The sequence below is a fragment of the Myxine glutinosa genome, chromosome 11 (genome assembly GCF_964187855.1).
Source record: "Myxine glutinosa chromosome 11, kmMyxGlut1.1, whole genome shotgun sequence".
Lineage (NCBI taxonomy): Eukaryota > Metazoa > Chordata > Myxini > Myxiniformes > Myxinidae > Myxine > Myxine glutinosa.
In genome coordinates, this window is record NC_136271.1 from 66844347 (window position 1) to 66864399 (window position 20053).

At 41.6% G+C, this 20053-nt stretch overlaps 1 protein-coding gene across 4 annotated transcripts in view; it reads left to right on the plus strand.

Annotated features, from left to right (window-relative positions):
• LOC137436726 (nesprin-1) overlaps window positions 1-20053 on the plus strand; it is a 344176-nt gene that overhangs the window by 36629 nt on the left and 287494 nt on the right. For all 4 annotated transcript variants that reach the window (XM_068130758.2, XM_078786725.1, XM_078786724.1 and 1 more), the window contains exons 4-7: window positions 4569-4736; window positions 7119-7235; window positions 8708-8896; window positions 13292-13405. In XM_068130758.2, coding sequence (XP_067986859.2) covers window positions 4569-4736; window positions 7119-7235; window positions 8708-8896; window positions 13292-13405 — 588 coding nt within the window. The remainder of the gene's footprint in view (window positions 1-4568; window positions 4737-7118; window positions 7236-8707; window positions 8897-13291; window positions 13406-20053) is intronic.

Genomic DNA, 20053 nt, shown 5'->3' on the forward strand with positions numbered 1-20053 from the left:
TGGAACAGTGACCGGGGATGGTAAGTCAAAGGCAGATGTATGGAGGAGGATTCAGGTGGGGGCGAATGTGTGGAAGAGGTTGGAAGTTGTAATGGCAGCCAGCAAGATTTCAAGGAGATTCAAAGGAAAGGTTATGATGTCGTGTGTAACGCCGGCCTACCTTTACGGTCTGGAGATGGTGGCACCGACAGACAGACAACAGAGACTGCAGGTTTGCGATAACAACTGGGTCAGGAGGATTGCGGGAGAGAAGAAGGTGGATAGAAGGATAATGGATGAACTGAGGGAGGAAATTGGTGTGCAGATGAGCTTGATGGGGAGAAGATTGTTGAAATCCTGGCTGAGATGGGCTGGACATTTTTTTTTTTTTTTTTTTTTTTTTTTTTTTGTATACTGAATCGAGGCTCGTGAAAGAGCTAACATTTATTTCACAAACAAATCAACCAGACAAACAAAATATATAAAAAGCGGGAGCGGAAAACAAGATGGGGAGAGAAGGTGAAGCACACAAACACAACATTTGAGAGCAGGGAGAAGTGTGGGAGGGAGAGAGCTTGGGGGCAGGAGGCGTGGGAAGGGGAGGGGGGGGGGAGTGAGGTATAAAACACAAGGGGACCGAAATTAGCGGGGGTAGAAAAGATCAAGGTTTTGGATGGGGGAGGATAAGAGATGGAGGTGAACAGCTGTTTTAAAGACCTGGAGGGTGGAGTGGGATTGAAGAGAGTGAGGGAGTTTGGTCCAGAGGCGGGAGAAAAGAGGAATGAAGGAGTGAAGGTGAGCAGAAAGTCTTGATTTTGGCAGTTTAACCATAAGAGGGTTGCAGGCAGATCTTGTGCGACCTGTAGGAATATTTGGGGGACAGAGCCCAGAGAGAGCTGGGGGGGCAAGGCCAGAGAGGAGTCGGTAGAAGACGGAAAGACCACCAACCTGCTTTCGGTGAGTGAGTGAAAGGCCCTTGGAGTTAGCTTCATCGTGGGAGATTCCAATGATTCTGAACGCTTTGGTTTCAACAGCATGAAGACGAGCTAGGTGTGAGGCAGGAGCACCAGACCAGAGGGGAGAGCAGTATTCCATAGAGCTGCGGATGAAAGCCTTGTATGTGGTGAGGAGCTCAGGTGTGCCAAGGAAGGACTTCGCACGACGGAGGATGCCCAGTCGGCGACTGGCTTTGGAGGCCAGATTTGAAATGTGGTTTTCCCAGGAAAGATCATGGCAAATAGTGAGACCCAAAAGCTTGAGTGACAGAACTTCTTGGAGAGGATTATTCAGAAAGTGGATGGGAGGGTTTTCCAGTCGGTCTTTTCGGAGAGACATCGTAAGAGTGTGAGATTTATCAGGATTGAAAGACATGTTCCATTTGTTTGCCCAGTCTGTGATTTTGTCCAGGTCTGCAGAGAGTGAGGAGGCTGCAGACTGCCGATCTGAGGGATGAGGAATGGAGCGACAGAGAGTAGAATCGTCAGCAAAGAGATAGAGAGGATTTTCAAGAGAGTCAGAGAGATCATTGATGAAGACCAGAAAAAGCACAGGGCCCAGAACACTACCTTGGGGAACTCCAGCCTGAACAGGAAGAGGAGATGAGAGAAACCCATTCAGGGCCACACGTTGACTATGACCAGAGAGGAAGTCCGCCAGCCATGCGTGGAGATTTCCATGGATACCAAAGAAGGAGAGTTTGGTGAGCAGAGCAGGGTGCCAGACCGTATCGAAGGCACGTGAAATGTCAAGGGAGACAGCTCTAATTTCCTGTTTGGCGTTGAGGACCTCCATCCATTGTTGAGAAAGCAGAAGCAGCATGTCCAGAGTAGAGTGACCAGGTCTGAAACCAAATTGATGATCAGAGATCAAGCCATTGGAGAAGAGGAAAGATTTCATATCTGAAGCAATGATGGATTCCATGACTTTGCTGATAATTGGGAGAAGGCTGATTGGTCTGTAGTTGCTGGGATCTGTTTTTGCACCTTTTTGGGCAAAGCGGTGATGTTGGCTGATTTCCAAGCAGATGGCAGATGACCTTGAGCAAAAGAGAGGGTGAAGAGAACAGAAAGAGGGAGTGAAAGAGCGGAAGAACATGATTTTAGGACCCGTGGGCTAATGCCGTCAGGAACAGTTGCAGAATCAGAGTCGAGGGTTGACAGAAACTTTTCCACCTTGTCAGGAGGAAAGGACACAGAGTCCAGGAGCAGCTGGGTTCGATTGGGAAAGGTGGGTACAGAGAGAGATGGGTTTGGAATACAAGATTTTGAGGCAAACACAGAGTTGAGGCATTCAGCTTTTTCACGTGCGGAGTCAGCCGTTAAGCCGTTTGAGGTGAGGGAGGGGATGGAGGGGGAACAAACACCAGAAACAGATTTGACCAGATGCCACCAGGATTTGGAAGAGGGAGACAGAAAAGAGAGTTCGGTCTTGAGAACGGTGAGATATTGTTTCCTGGCTCTCCTGAGGGTGGACACACACTTGTTTCGGGCTTTGTGAAAGGAAATGAGATTTCCTTCCGTTGGATTTGCTTTCCAGGAGACGAAAGCAAGTTGTTTCAGGGCAACAGCCTCACCACAAGATTCCGTGTACCATGGACGGGAGGAAGGGTATGACAACTGAAGATGAGATGGGATAAATCTGTGCATGAGAGAGAGCAATTTACTTTGAAAGAATTCCCAGGATGAGTTGATGTCAGAGGCGGTAGAGATGGGAGACCAGTCCAGATGATTGATGGCTGCTTGAAGACCGTGCCAGTTGGCCTGAGTGAAATGCCAGACTCGTCGACGCTGAGGAGGCTCTCTGAGAATGGTCAGAGAGATGTCCACTTTGACAAGCACATGATCAGATTTGGTGCGGATGGGGGAAGAAAGAATGACAAAGAGAGCGGATAGGTTGAGGGAACAAGGTTGGAGGAAAAGAGGTAGACCACGGTTAAGATGGAGGATTGTGTGAAGAGGGATATCAGTAAGGTCGGGATGTTTGTAGAGTGGAGAGAGTTGGCTGAGGACATAGGGGAATGGAGGAGTATCATGGTCAAGGCAAAGCAGGCTTGTGCCATCGTACCTCACCCCTTATAACGGGAAAAGGAGGAGAACAACAAAATTATTATAAAGGTCTTTCTAACCCCTCACTGACAAAATTATTTAAATATTTACTAATTTATTGGTAGTCTAAAAAGTTGAAATTTGGCATACTAATGTAACTGAAAGCCACAGATCCAGAAAGAAAAATCACAAAACTTTCCTTAAATGTCCGTTAAGTGAAAATATCCATTAACAAAAGTTGTCCAATGGAGCCTCAGTCCCTTGTCTGGGGGAGTGGCGGAGCTTAGACTGTTCTGGTGGCAGTTCACTTCCTCAGCCGGGGGACAGGCAGAGCATGGACTGCTCATAAATAAAGAGTTCATACCGCTCACTCAATCTTTATTTCATTTAATTATTTATGTTCCTGCAGAATGCAAGAATCAACCAGCAAAAATTTTGAGTCAAACAGGACATGTCTGACCAAAATAAAGAATAAGAATAAATGACATTGCATCATGCTCACGCCTCACCATGTCCTCTCCAGGTAGAGAAATTTTATCAGTTTGTTCTCAATTTGGTCCTTGTCCATATTCTTCTGGATGTGAAAGCAGGGTACCCAAATAGAACAAGCAGATGCTGGTAGGTTGACAATCTATTATTCTTTCCAATGAAGTAATTATTTCTCCAAGCACCAGGATGCAAATCAATTCTGTTGTGGATACTTGCAAAGGTCAAAGATGATTTGGTGTCTTCACATCTTAACCTCAATGGGTAAATGTCCACTGATGGTTTGCCTTTTTTTGTTGCACGCTTTTCATCATTTAATGGTTTCACTCTTACTATGTAGTAGGTTTATGTTCTACCATGGTCTATTGGTCTATTGGCAATTCCTTACTTTTTGTGGTTTAAAATCGACAATTCAGGTCTGGGAGATTGGCCGTTCAATCCCCGGCTGGGTCATACCAAAGACTTTAAAAAATGGTGCATTCTGCTTCCTTTCTTGAGGTTCAGTATTTAAAAGGATAAAGCACGGACAATCACCATCGGTTGCCATCTATGGGGAGGAGGAAATTCCTCCTGAAGAAATGCCCCACTGAGTGCGGTGAGAACAGCAGCACCCATTGTTGTGACGTCACTGGTACCCAGAATATCCTTGGAAGTGACGGCACTTTCAATAAGCTCAGTAGCTGTGTGAAGTGTTTGTCTCGTCAGTTTGCCCATGTGTGTGGCAGCTCCATTACAAGCCTTAGACCTTGTATGTTAAAAAATAAAAATAAAAACAACCTCAACTTTCTGGCTTCCTGATGATGGCAGTTCAATCATTCCAAGTGCCTCAGCTCATATAGAAAATTTGAACCTATTAAATTACTCGTGAAACATACTTAAAAACATAACCTTCATCCACCTTCGGTGGCGGAGGTAAAAATAAAACTTCATATTGACTTTGATGCTTCTACTTTTATTAATAAATCAGCCAAACCGAAAAAAATAATAGATGAAGGTGTAGTAGTTAATTTACACAATTTCTGTTGAATATAAGCTCAACATGTATTTTGTTGTTTTCAGGATGTTTGGGATGAGCTTGACAACTGTTATGACAAGATCATACGTCTTGAGGCCGCCTCTCATGATGATGGGCTCACGTCATGTCCATTTGAAAATCTCTCGGAGCTTTCCAAGCGCTACAGTCAGATAAGGCAGGAAATGGAGCAGAGGACATCTGAGTTGACAGGGGTATGCGTTTGTTCCTCAATCTTCCTCTTCAATAATGTCTTGGCTTTTTACATTGAGTTGTTACTTTGCTTGTATAAATAAACACATTAATAATGCTAGAATGCCACTCGGTAGAGCCCATACCTCCGCCAGACTGAACAGTTTACGTTTTGTATCCCACTGGTAGGCCTGATCTGGATCCGGACTTGAATCAAAATCTAATCGGCTTGTTCTTGTCACTGAACCAACTCATCCATCTATTTTTGTCATAACCTGTCCGCAACTTTTTGAAATATCATGCTATATATACATATATATATATATAGCATATATATAGAAATATGCTATACCCTCTATAAATATGTCCCTCTATACAAGGGGAAAGGTGACCCTCTGGAGTGTGGCTTGTACCGAGCGATAAAGTTATTGGAGCATGGAATGAAGGTATTGGAAAGGGTGTTGGAGAGGAGGATAAGGAAGAAAGTGAAGATCGACGAAATGCAGTTTGGATTCATGCCAGGAAGAGGAACGACAGACGCGCTTTTCATTGTGAGGCAGTTGCAGGAGAAGTACATGGAGAAGAGGAAGAAGTTGTTTCTTGGGTTTGTTGATCTGGAGAAAGCATTCGATCGGGTTCCACGCAAAGTATTGACATGGGCATTGAGGAAGTTAGGAGTGGAGGAATGGTTGATCAGAGTAGTGATGGCAATGTACAAAAGAGCGCGCACAGCTGTAAGGACGAAGGACGGGAACAGTGGTGAGTTTGAGGTGAAGGTGGGAGTGCATCAGGGGTTGGTACTAAGTCCACGACTATTTGTAGCTGTGATGGAGGTGCTGGTTCAGAACGTAAAGGAGGGTTTCCCGTGGGAGTTGTTGTATGCAGATGATCTGGTGTTGATTGCGGAAAGTATGGATGGACTGAAGGAAAAGATGAACATGTGGAAGGAATGTATGGAGACAAAAGGTCTGAAGGTGAATATCGGAAAGACGAAGGTGATGGCAAGTGGTAAAGCATGTGGTGAGGTGGAAAGAACTGGGAAGTGGCCCTGTGCTGTGTGTAGGAAGGGTGTCAGAGTGAACTCCATTCAGTGTACAATGTGCGCTGAGTGGGTTCATCAAAAATGTAGTGGTCTGAGAGGGTCATTCACCAGTGTGGCAGCTACATTCAAATGTAAGGTGTGCACAGAGGGAGCTGCAGATGGAGGAAATGTTGAGTTGAATCTTGGAGACGGCGTGAAGCTGGAAGGTGTGAAAACATTTTGCTACCTCGGAGACTTGCTGAATGGAGAAGGTCGATCAGACTCGGCAACGGTTGCTCGAGTGAGATGTGCATGGAAGAAGTTTCGGGAATTGAGTGGCGTGCTGGTGATGAGGGGAGTGTCGTTGAAGCTGAAGGGAAAGGTGTATGCTGCATGTGTGAGAAGTGTTATGATTTATGGGAGCGAGACATGGGTAATGAACGTAGAGCAGCAACGCAGGTTGGAAAGGGTGGAAATGCGAATGGTTCGATGGATGTGCGGAGTATCGTTGAGAGAGAGGAAGACAAATGATGAATTGCGAAAGATGATGGGAATAGAGCCTGTGATTGATGCTGTGAAGAGGAACAGGTTGAGATGGTTTGGTCATGTGTTGAGGAAGGATGAAAGTGACTGGTTGAGAAGAGTGATGGAAGTTAATGTAGAAGGAAGTAGAAGACGGGGAAGACCGAGAAAGACTTGGCTAAAGATGGTGGAAGAAGAAATGCGGGCAAGGGGGTTAACAAGGAGAGATGCAGAAAATAGGGCAAAATGGAGAAGATTGTCATGGGGACCGCAAGGCTAACCCCCGCTCTAGCAGGGAAAATGGCCTTTAAAATGCATGTTGTTGTTGTTGTATAGAAATATGCTATACCTTTTTTGGTCCCATCTCTCAATGGTCCAGAATTACTTTTAAAAAAAACAAAAAACATTCTCATTTTCGGATCTTCACCAACATGTAATCAATTCGGCCTTGTCACACACCTAACCTGGTCATCCAGTTTCATCCAAATCCACCCATAACTTTTTGAGATATCCCTCTCACAAACAGGCGTGAAAACATAACCTCCATCCATCTTTGGTGGTGGAGGTAATAAAGTACTTTTTGTTGTCTGTAATGCTTTAGTAATACAGTATAGTACAGTATTGGATAAGGGAAGACAAACTGTTTGTTTGGAGAAGCAAATGCATGCCTCTTTAGTCGGCTGATTTTTAAAGTATTCACAGTGTACAGTATTTCCCATGTGTATTATGCAAGGGAGGTGCGGGATGCACACTTCACATAAAGCCCTGGGGTTTAGCTCTCACAGCTCAACATGTTTTTACAGCTGCCCAAAATGAGAGGAGGAATATTTATTTGCGCTGTCTGTACATCCTGCTGTTACAGGCCGTGGTTCATTACGCGGACTATGAGAAGTTGAAACAACTGGTTTTCCTGTGGAAAGACAAGTCCCAAATGCTGCTTTCATCAGCTGACCCTCCTCTGCGTGACGTGAAAATCATGGTAAAAGGACTTTTGCATTTGTCTTTCTTCTTTATTGTTTTATTATTGTTTCATTTGATTGGCTCGTAGAGAAGGGAGCTTGGTCAATATGATAATACAGAAACAAAATGAAAAACCTTTCACTAACTGAAGTGTTTGTATGTAATACAAATAAACTTAGCCATTGGAGGATGCCATTTGGCTCATCATGTCTGCATCCTATCCCGCACACCCATTCACTCTTGTGAATATGTCGATCCTTTGTATGCTGTAGACTTGAATCGCATTTTTGTCCCCCGCCCCTCCGCCAATGTCAGAGATGGGGGACATTAAAACCCAAGTTACCGAGATGGTTGCCATAGCAACATAATTCAGGCAATAACAGGCGCGATCTACTCGGGTTGAGATAATGTCATGAGGAGTATATATTTGAAACATGAAAGTTAAATATTCAACGATTTTTGAAATATTAGGTACACAACAGTACATGGACAGATGATCAGTCATGGACAGATGATCGGTCGGTCAGACTGAGCACCCCGTCTCCGACCTTGTCAGAGGGGTGGGGAACAATGAATGTAACAGTGGCATTATACAGGTTTATAATACATTGTACAAAGATTATTTTCGTTGTATTTCCCACAGGGGTGCATGATTGACATTGGGCATGTTGTTTGTTTTCTCTGCCAAATCGCTTCATCGATATCAACGATGTTTGCAAAAATGTGCTAATTATGTGCTAATATGCTAACAAAAATGTGCTAACATTATGCTAAAACTAACATGTGCTAACTAAACTAACTAAACTAACATTTGTGCTAAACTAATTAAACTAAATTTGTGCTAAACTTTGTTAAATTTAAATTTGTGCTAAACATTTGTGCTAAACAAACTAACTAAACATTTGTGCATTTTTAAAAATTTGTTTAAATTTGTTAAATTTTTATTATTAAACTAAACAAACTAATTTAGATTAAACTAAACAAAATTAATTAGATTTAATTTTTAATTTTTAATTTAATTTAAAATTAAAATTAAAATTTAAAATTTTAAAATCAAAATTTAATTTAATTTAATTTAAAATTTAATTTAAAATAAAATTAATTTAATTTAGATTAAACTAAAGATAAAATTAGATAAAATTAAACTAAACAAACTAACTAAACATTTTTAAAATTGTTAAAATTTAACTTTTTTAAAAATCAAACATTTAAATTTGTGCTAAGCATTTGTGCTAAACTAACTAAACTAAACTAACTAAACTAACTAACTAACTAAACTAACATGTGCTAACTAAACTTAAAATGTGCTAACAAAAATGTGCTAATTATGCCCCTATCAGAGGCAATCTTGTTGACTACAATCTGCAATCAATTTAGGAAATGGGTTTATGAATATTACTTTAGCTGAGTGTACTTACTTGGTTTCTTTCCTGACTTGTGCCAGTGTTTGACTAACCAAATAGAGTTTGGCACCTCGGTTTTTCACTGCAGGCGGCCCTGCAAGAGGGTACAGAAGATGTCCCATGGCATCTGCAAGCTATGGAGCAGAAGGTTAAAGGTTTGGCTGCCCACTGCTTGACTGGGAGATTTGAAGAGGAGATTAACCACCTTAAAGCAGAAGCTCTCGAGCTCCAACAGAATCTGCAAAAGAATCTTCGAAGTTTTAACTTTGATGACCAGGTGAGGGGCTGTGATTTTATTTTTGCATGCTGTGATTTTATTGCAGAAATAGTTTCTTAGGTTTTGGTATCCATTTTATTTTCATTCGTTCTTTGTCATCCTTAGCAGGGTTTCGACTTGTACTCAGAATCGACTTCTCTTGGGTTTAAAACATTGAATTGCATACATTAAAAAACAAGTACAAAAAGTTTTAATTAAAACAAAAGCCGCGTCGATGTTACACAATGCCTAGATGCAGCTGTGCCTATAACGTCGATGTTATAGGCACAGGACATTCCTATTGATTCGATTACTTGATGTTATTTTTGTGCAAAGTGAAAATATATCTCGGCAATTTCCCGTGTGTGGCGACGAATTTTTAATATATCTCGGCATTTTCCCGTCTGTTATTTCAGGCGGTGTATGACTGACCATGCCGCGATTTTAAAAATATATATCTCGGCAATTTCCCATGTGTGGCGACACGTGAACGAAGCTATGCTCCTCTCTCCACATTATTGTGACGACGTATAAATTAAATATTTCATCGTGACGATTGTCATCAAATGGACGAATTTTTAATATATCTCGGCATTTTCCCGTCTGTTATTTCAGGCGGTGTATGACTGACCATGCCGCGATTTAAAAATAAAAAATATATATCTCGGCAATTTCCCGTATGTGGCGACACATGAACGAAGCTATGCTCCTCTCTCCACATTATTGTGACGACGTATAAATTAAATATTTCATCGTGACGATTGTCATCAAATGGACGAATTTTTAATATATCTCGGCATTTTCCCGTCTTATTTCGGGCGGTGTATGACTGACCATGCCGTGATTTAAACAAAATATATATATCTCGGCATTTTCCCGTCTGTTATTTCGGGCGGTGTATGACTGACCATGCCACGATTAATAATATATATATCTCAATGGACTTGAAGTTACAGGCCTTTGAGAATTCATTTCGTTCTATAAAGGGCAACTTTAATCGGATTTTCTTCCCGTTTTTTTTCAACCGAGTCTAAAACTATGTTAGCGACTGTGAAAAATGAAATGATATATCGAATTTGATTTGAAATAAAACTGTGTGAGAGAGGAAGACACCACGGGCATACAAAACAGGCCTCAAAGCTATGCGAGTTAATAAAATGGTGGATATTTGTTTATATGAAGCCTCTCCCAAAATGGGTGGAGCTATGGTTCCCAGAATGGGTGGAGCTTTGAGGTTTTGTCTTCTCTGCAAGAACAACAAGAAGAAGAAGAACAAGAAGAAGAAGAACAACAACAACAGCAGAGGGCACTCTATGAGCAGCGTCTGCGACGCGGCTAAAAATAGCATATTGTGATATTTTCTGAAACAAATTGTATAATTGTTAATTTAAAACGCCACAGAAATCATTGCCCAGAACGTTCGCCGATTGTATGAGAAATTAAACGTTGATCCACTCACTGATGCATGGGAAACTAGAACAGTACTCGGTGGAGCGCATACTTCCGCAGGCTGAGCATTTACGTTTTCTATCCCACTGATAGGTCGGATCTGGATTCGGACCTGAACCAAAATCCAATCGGCTTGTTCTTTTCACTTACCCAATTCATCCACCTAGTTTTATCGTAATCCGTCCACAAATTTTTGAAATATCATGCTGTATATCGTTTTTAGCCCCATCTCTCAATGGTGAAGAATCGCTTTTAAAAATAATTAAAAATATAAAATATTCTTTTATGCGGATCCGTATTGGGATCTTCACCCAAATCGAATCTATTCGTTCTTGTCACACACCCAACCTGTCCACCAATGTTCGTCCGAATCTGTCGACAACGTTTTCAGATATCCTGTTCACAGGTAGGTAAACAAACAAACAGACTGGGGTGAAAACATAGCCTCGTCCCACCTTAGGTGGTGGAGGTAATTATCCAATTAATAACGAGCACCCACTCTCAAATTACGTTTGGTCCACCCCAGTGCCGTATATTAACAGAGTCTGGCCAGCCTTTGATCTGCTCAACTACCGCCGTGATTGGTCGAGCCCGCATCACGTGGTTTACAGGCGCCATTTTTTATACCACCTCAGCCGAGCAGCTTTCCCGCTGCACCCATTCCGTGCCATTGCTTCGTGTCGTTGCATATTCCATTTGAGTAATATTTCAATAAAATCAACCAATATGGTGTGTTGTGCCACTTGGGGATGTTCTGTTAGACCAGGACAAGGTCGTATAATGCACAGATTTCCTCGAGACAAGGAACGAAGTGCTATTTGGGCGGTTAAAATACGCCGAGTTGGATGGAATCCACCACCTTACTCATATTTATGTTCGGCAAGTGAAATCGCTTAATATATATTGGTTTCAAATCAAAAGTGACATGACACGTGTGTATTAGGTCTCTGGTGAGCTTAACATTTATTTAGTCAACCATATATATATATATATTATACATATTCCCTGTAACATTTTTCGTGTACATATGCAGTGTATAGGGTATATATATATATAAGGGATTATGTATAATAACTGAAAATCAGGTATTATACATAATCCCTTATTATACATATACCCTGTAACATGCACTGTTTATATATGCTTATATATCAGGAAATACTTGTTTATGACGCAATATTTGTCACTGTTTGTGTCAGTTTCCTGAGTAAAGTGTTCTTTGAAAACGTAAAACGAAAGTATAACAACTTTGAAAACGAAAGTATAACAACATTTGTGAACCCAAGCTAATGAATAAAATAATAGACATTGTACTTTCGTAGCATTATGGGAATATTGTATGTTACGTTTCCAGATAATAGATGAAAACTAGTATACAAGCTCCATTTTATCAAATTACAATTTCATGCCAAGAGAAATCAAATGTATCAGTATGCTGTATGCAGCTGACAATAAATCGTGTGCCGCGACAGGCAAACAATTCGTGTGGATAAATGACGCCGCTTGCAGATTTTATTATTCCAATAACAAACAACACGTCACTTTAACTTGAATTAGTTGTTCCTCATTAAATCTGCGACCAAACAGTAATAACATCGATTCCCTCGTCACAGAACTACAGGATTGCCACAGCTGACATACGTCTCGCAGTGCCAGCGCACGAAGTTAGGTATGCAACATGGCGCCAGTATTTCAGTTGGCCAGACTCTCAATATACACGGCACTGGTCCACCCCTTTTAATCCTCATAATATGTATCCATACTTACTTCATCCCAAAATGCCTCCCGTAAAGTCAGGCAAGTCGTACACGGCAGCTTTTAAGTTGGAAGTTGTTTAGGTTAGCTGAGGAAAATGGTGGTAATGTGGCTGCGCACAGGAAATATGGTGTCAAAGAGAAATGTGTTCGGAACTGGCGTAAAGCGAAAGATGCGTTGTGGACTACCAAGATTATCCTTGCATTGATACAATGTTGTGGCGGTAGGAATAGAATGTTAATGTTGAGTACCGAGAGTGTAATTTAAGCGATACTCATATTCAGTAACATAAGTGTTTTTAAACATGTATGTTTTCAAATCTGCTGCATTTATGGAGTACTTGATTCTCTGATGGTGCTGAGGATACATGCTGACTTCTCTTAACCGAAGGAGTCACTGTTGGGCTCCTTCCTTTGAAAAACACTATGATAGATACTTGCCACACAGATGTTTGAGGCAGTCATTGGAAAGATATGTTGGAAACGACCATTTTGAAGATGCCATGTGAAGATAATAGATAATAGACTAATTAGCAATCAAATGGAAGACCAAATACTGCATTGGAGTCATCAGAAGTTACCTGAACCATCCTCACTTTCACCATCCTCTTCCCTGTGTTCCTTTAATTAGTCTTCTCTTAAAGGGTCACTGAGATGGGAAATGACCCCGTCCCCACACTTGTGATAAAATTAAAGGGCTCGCTTTTCTCAATATTCTGAGCCAAGTCGGTGAGCAAATTCCCTAAAGTAGCTTGTAACTCAGATAAAGTGTTTCAAGGTAATGTGCCGTAGTTTTACTGGCACAGGACCGTACCTTCATTGTGGGGTGAAGGTGCACATTTAGTCTCTCCTTACACCCCACCCCTCCACCAACCCTCAACACTACCCTAACTGGTTATTTGTTATAAATATCACCTTTTCAACTTATTATAGAAAAAAGATTAAGAGAGGTTCCTGTTGTGCTTACATCAAGCTTAGAATAAGTCAATTAACTCAAGGTTTATACACCCTTTTGTAATGGACACTTTGCATGCCATTCCTAATGCCAGTATTTTTGTCTCAGATTCCATTGCGTGGGGGAAGGAGATCCTGGTGTTGAATGGCACACCGTAACCAATGTTCCGGGACTAATAAGCAAATGAAAGCGTTTACCCGGGACTTTCCCGGTTCCTTTGCCAAGAGCCAGCTGATGCCTTTTCCCAACTGACTGCAGGGAGTACAGAGAGGCCGGTGGGAGGTGCCATGGGTTATGGACGACGGCATCCAGAGAGAGTGCATTAGGCCCCACGACCAAGCGACTGACCAAGCGACTGCCGGCAGGCGCAAAGTAAGTGCCAGGCGAAAATCGAGAAGGCACAGGATAACAAAAGGCTGCTCCTTGTGACATCCGTATTTCCAGCTGTGAGGCCCCATGAAAGTGCTGCTGTAGCTTTCCAAAATAACTCTAAATGAGGATGAGGACTCTCTTAACTCGTTGAGTTAGATCACGTTTCACCATTTCACCATTCACCATTTCGGTGGTGAATATGGACCTGCTTGTGTCATGCTAATGAAGCTTTAAATCTGCTTTTACCATTTATAGTAAGATGTTAATGGATTGTAATTTGGCAGATTTGTGTGCTACATGATGAATTAAGTAATTGAAGAGAATGCAGTTGTGATGTGCTGCAGCTATTGAGATAAATGTGAATGAACCCTTCACTGAGATCAGGCTGGCTTGAGATCTTAGGATCCTGAGTTCGAGCCTCTGTCATGCCGTTGAATTAACACCAGGTGGGTTGACTCAACTTGTCATTCTTCTGAGATCGGCAAAATATGTACCAGCTGACTGGTAATGGAGAGGGGCATTGCATCAGCGGCCCAGCCATGCCCCCAGGAAATGATGCAGCCAAGCAGACATAGACTGCATATGTGAGACACAGACTGCATACAGACTGCATATAGTTTTTGGCCCCATCTCCCAATGATGAAGAATCACTTAAAAAATTAAATAATTGTCATATCCGAATCCATATTCAGATCTTCACCAAAATCGAATCTATTTGTCCTTGTCAGTCACCCAACCGGTCCACCAAGTTTTGTCCAAATCCGCCAACAACTTTTTGAGATATCCTGCTATATATCGATTTTTCCCCTATCTCCCAATGGTGAAGAATCACTTTAAAAATTCAAGTAGCCGGATCGGAATCCGGATCTTCACAAAAATCTAATCATTTCGTCCTTGTGACATATGCTACATCTCTGCCAATTTTCGTCCGAATCCGTCCACAACTTTTTGAGATATTTTGTTCACAAACAAACAAATAAGAAGACGTCATGCGGAGCACGATACTTGCAAAATCCACCCCCCCAACCCCCCCAAGAAAATAAAATTCCATTGATACAGCAAATTGTCCATTTCATCAAGATTAAAATTGACAATCTTGATCAAAGCTCGGGTCAATAGGAAGATTTTTCAATCGGGTCAATAGGAAGTGATGACTTTTCAGATGAAAATTTATGATTTTGGAGGGTTGACCTTGAGTTGACCTTTGACCTTTTGACCTCAAAAATAGTTAGTTTCCCTATTTAGTGACTCAATGTGCAAATGCTGTTCAATTTTCAAGTCAATCGGATGAAAATTGAGGATTTTTGAAACTTGGCCTATGTTGACCTTTTAGCCTATGTTAACCTCAAAAATACTTGGTGGTTGAATTCAGTGACCAGATATGCAAGTCCTCTTCAAATTTCAAGTGAATTGGATGAAAATTGAGGATTTTAGAAATTTGGCCTATGTTGTCCTTTTGGCCGATGTTGACCTCAAGAATACTTGGTGGTTGAATTCAGTGACCAGATATACAAGTCCTCTTCAAATTTCAAGTCAATTGGATGAAAATTGAGGATTTTAGAAATTTGGCCTATGTTGACTTTTTGGCCTATGTTGACCTCAAAAATACTTGGTGGTTGAATTCAGTCATTAGATATGCAAGTCCTCTTCAAATTTCAAGTCAATTGGATGAAAATTGAGGATTTTAGAAATTTGGCCTATGTTGACCTTTTGGCCTATGTTGACCTCAAAAATACTTGGTGGTTGAATTCAGTCATTAGATATGCAAGTCCTCTTCAAATTTCAAGTCAATTGGATGAAAATTAAGGATTTTAGAAATTTGGCCTATGTTGACCTCAAAAATACTTGGTGGTTGAATTCAGTGACCAGATATGCAAGTCCTCTTCAAATTTCAAGTCAATCGGATGAAAATTGAGGATTTTAGAAATTTAGCAAAGTTGGTGACCTTTGGCCTATGTTGACCTTTTGACCCCAAAAACAATAGGCTTCTTGCTTTTGTCCAACTCTACCATTTGGTGAAGTTTTGTGAAGATCGGTTGAAAATTGTGACCTGTAGGCCGGTGACAAACAAATAGACAAACAGACAGAGAGACAGACCCACAAACGCAACCGACCAATATACTTGAAAAATCTTTGATTTTGCAAGTAACAAACGACTAATAAAGACAAAGACAGACTAACAGACAGGGGTGAAAACATAACCTCCATCCACTTTTGGTGGTGGAGGTAACAAACGAGCAGCACTAGTGTGCCAGTATAGCTGCAGAGTATTAAACTGACCACAAGCAGACAGCAAAAAAACTAGATATCCAAACAAGGAAACTCCTCATTATCCACAAAATGTTCTGTAAAAATCAGTGCATCCCAAGAATGTACCTGTCGAGGAAAGAATGAGGTGGCGGCATGATGGAACTCAATCAAGTGCACAGAGTGATGACTGTAGGATTAGCAGAGTATGTGAAAAGCTAAACAGACTACCGAATACAATTTGTATACAAGCATGAATACATCAAACAAGAAAAGGTATCTCTTACTCACCTTGCAAAAAACTTCGAAAAACAGGTGCCATTAGAAGATGTCATTCACCAAACTGAAACAGCAATTAATACAGCCTCAACGATTGCAAAAAAGACAAAAGAAAAATACACGATGAAATATCAGCAGATATATAACGATAACTGGGAGAAAGACAAAAGAGCAGAGAAATATAGAGTTGGACAAATTGTGTATAGACAAAGAAGGATCAATGGAATGGCTAAGAAGAGGTCAGCTCAACTGGGACCGAAAACAAATCATTATTAATGCCCTAGGGCCTAGACCAAGGACACTACATGAATGGCTTTAAGAAGATGTCAGGACTGAGTCAATCGGACAAGTGTAGGTTTTGTAAGGTAGTAACAGAAAGCACGAGTCACCTCCGGTCAGGATGTAAAAAAAAACCATGTCAGAACAGCTGTACATCCAAAGGAACAACAAGGTATGTGGAGTAATCCACTGGCACATCTGCAGAAATATCAATATCCCATTTCCACAAAGCTCATGGCATCATGGACCAAAAGCAATCATTGAAAACAAGGAAGTAATGCTCACGTATGACCTGATGATCCCATCCAACATGAACATAGGAAACCAATAGTCAGGTTCACTATGTTAACAAATATAATTTCGTTCAAAATTTTGGTAGATTAGCAAAACTATACATTTTTGGAATATTCAGAGCATGAGGAATCCAAAAATTAATGTTTACATTTGCGTAGACACCTTTGCGAAAATGACACTCAGGACAGTGATGAAGATAGTCAGGTTCACTATGTTAACAAATATAATTTCTTTCAAAATTTTGGGATTAGCAAACCTGTACATTTTTGGAATCTTCAGAGCATGGAGAATATGAAAATCAATGTTGGCATTTGCACAGACACCTGAATGGCCGCCATTTTGGATTTTGAAAATGGCCGCCATAAAATACATATTTTGCGCGATCTCGGCTTCTAGTGAACCTAGATACTTAATTAAATATGCTAATCCTATGTTTTCTGGGTCAAGGAATCAAATAAAGGCCTCAAAATAGTGCTCAGGATTATAGAAAAGCAACAAACAAAGGTAATTGAAAACCATTGTCTTTATATTTGTGATATAACTGTATTACATAATACATGATATTGCAAGTCCTTTGAAGTTATAGGTTGTTATAGCAAGTTATAGGTAGTATCAGATTGAACTATAAGTCTACTTGCAAGTCCAATTGAACACAGGATCTACGAGGTCTATACCGTTCAGGAATATGCTTTTACAGATCTTCATCACTGTCCTGAGTGTCATTTTCGCAAAGGTGTCTACGCAAATGTAAACATTAATTTTTGGATTCCTCATGCTCTGAATATTCCAAAAATGTATAGTTTTGCTAATCTACCAAAATTTTGAACGAAAAAACATAGTGAGCCTGACTACAAGCATTTTGACCGGACATAGTACTCAGCTACAAAAAGGAAAAGACAGCATTGCTGATTGAGATATCAGTCCCAAGTGATTTTGGTCTAAATAATGCAGTAATCAAGAAAATGACCAAATACCAAGATGTCAAAAATGAAGTGAAAAGATCCTGGAAGCTGAAGAATGCCGAAATTGTACCAGTAATAATTGGAGCAACGGGAATCATAAAGAAGAACCTTACAGAGATCTTATAACCCATCCCTGGGAACATTACCACAAACAAACTACAGTTGGAGGCTGTACGGGGCTCGATGACTATCCTGAAAAAAGCCCCTGGAACAACAACACTATTTCACAACTTAGCCCATGAATTGCAATCTTTCACCGAAGGGGTCTTCGAGTCCTGGGAGGACTCCGTTCTACATTCTAGAACCCAAATTATGGAGGTAACAAAAAAAAAAAACACACACACACACTCACACAAAGGTGGACACTTTCGAGTCCTGGGAGGACTCCGTTCTACATTCTAAAACCCAAATTATGGAGGTAACAATTTAAAAAACGCACACACACTCACACAAAGGTGGACACTTTCGAGTCCTGGGAAGACTCCGTTCTACCTTCTGAAATCCGCATTTAGTAATTTCAAAGATAGCACTTCAAGCTAATCCAGGAGCTGTATTATAATTTGGACTTGGTCTGAATGAATAAATGAATGATCGTTTTAAGGCCATTTTCCCCGCTCGAGCGGGGGTTAGCCTTGCGGGCCCCATGACAATCATGGTTCCCTGTTTGAGGCAATGTTTTTATGGCCGGATGCCCTTTCTGACGCCAATTCGAACTCAGGATCCTAGGATCCCAAGCCCTCCACCCTAACCGTCAAGCAAACACCAGGCTTGGATATTCAAGGCCTTTGAAATATTTTTTATACCCATTCCCTGATCTGTGCCTTTCCACAACTTTCCACTCGGGTCTACCAAATCTCAGGCCCTCTCCCACTTGGGTCCGCCAAATCTCAGGCCTCCTCCCACTGGGGTCCACCAAATATCAGGGCTCCCTCCCACTCGGGTTCACCAAATCTCAGGCCCCCCTTTCAATCAGGTCTGCCTTATCTCAGGTACCCCTCCCTGTGCGCGCGTATCCTCCTCGACCGGTTAGAGTCAGCAAAACCCAACCTCGACAGTTAGGGTCAAGCCACGGGTGCCTCCACAACCAAAAACTCCCACGAAGCTGTTGTATACGGCATGTTACTTGATCTCATGGAGTTCGGTTCCCTCCAGGGATAACATGGCATAAAGGGAGATGCCAATTCCCAGGCCCTCGCTCCCAACATGCCAAGGTCGGAGAAACCCAGCAAGCTGCCCCGCCAGGCCGCATCGCAGATGATCCACGAGAGCTCGGGCACCACGTGCACGGCCCTCTGTCCCACAAAAGCGTCAGTACACTGGTGTGTGTGTGTGTGTGTGTGTGTGTGTGTGTGTGTGTGTGTGTGTGTGTGTGTGTGTGTGTGTGTGTGTGTGTGTGTGTGTGTGTGTGTGTGGTGTGTGTGTGTGTGCTTGGTGGGGACGACTATTTAACTTTGCATTTTGTCCAAATGCTGTGCCCCACTGTAGGCACATTGTTTAAATGTAGCCATTATATATAAAATGTTTGTCATTTTTTAAAAAGCAAAGCTCGTTGAATTGTAACGTTGAAAACAACTGAATTATGGAAATGTAAGTGCTGACATCAAACAATTGTGACGTTACGATGAAGGCCAAAGTACCATTCTCCAATATTACTTGCAGAATGATTAAGAAGTCAAACAGGATGGCACACGGGTAGCACACTTTCATTTGAGATGCAGTCTAGTGTGGGTTTGAATCACGACCCAACTATAAATTGTCCAATTGATTGTCGTAGCAGCGGGTTGCATCCAAAGCTGTCCCTTGGAGGGACATTGAGTTGCATTTCCTGTCTGCTAGCACTGTTCTGTGCACGGTAAATAGCACAGTGTCTTTCAAAAAAGAGTCGGTGAATTATCACTGGCATCCTCAACAAATTACAAATCCCTCCCTTAACCTACAGGGGGCACTGCATTAGGGGTATATTCACTGCCAATCCCCCCCCCCCCCCCTCCTCGCCTCTCAGGATGATGCAACCAATAGGCCTGGCTCGTAATTGACTCCCAGCCCACTATGTTTACGATACAAATGGATTAACATTTTCCTTGTTCGTTTTCTCTTAATGCAAATATGGCTTGCATTAGAGGAGTTCGGCATTTGGTAAAGCTAAAAACAATGTGCCATTGCCTTCAAACCCCGATGAAGAAAACCCATTTGAATGGCGCCTACATCTGATCTGATTTTGTGTACACAGAGTCCTCAATGCCACGTGGCTAACATTCCAAAGAAATGCTTTGCGGATCTGTCTGTAATGATTGTAAAGTGTATAATTTTGACAATGAGGATTGTGGTTAGCTGCAACATGATTATGAACCCCTTGATGAGCACAAACTTTCATGTTCAGCTCACCACACATGAGATTTCTGCTTCTATGAGAACCCATTACCGTGATTGTGCTTGGTATTGATCAGACGCAGTATTGTGACCAGTTCGCACTCCCTATCAACATCATGCTCACTGTTATGTGAGCAATTTTAGGGACAGGTCAAATAACCTCGAGTACCCTGCCGGTATCATGTTGGTCTGCGTCAGTGGGCAGGTAGAACAATGA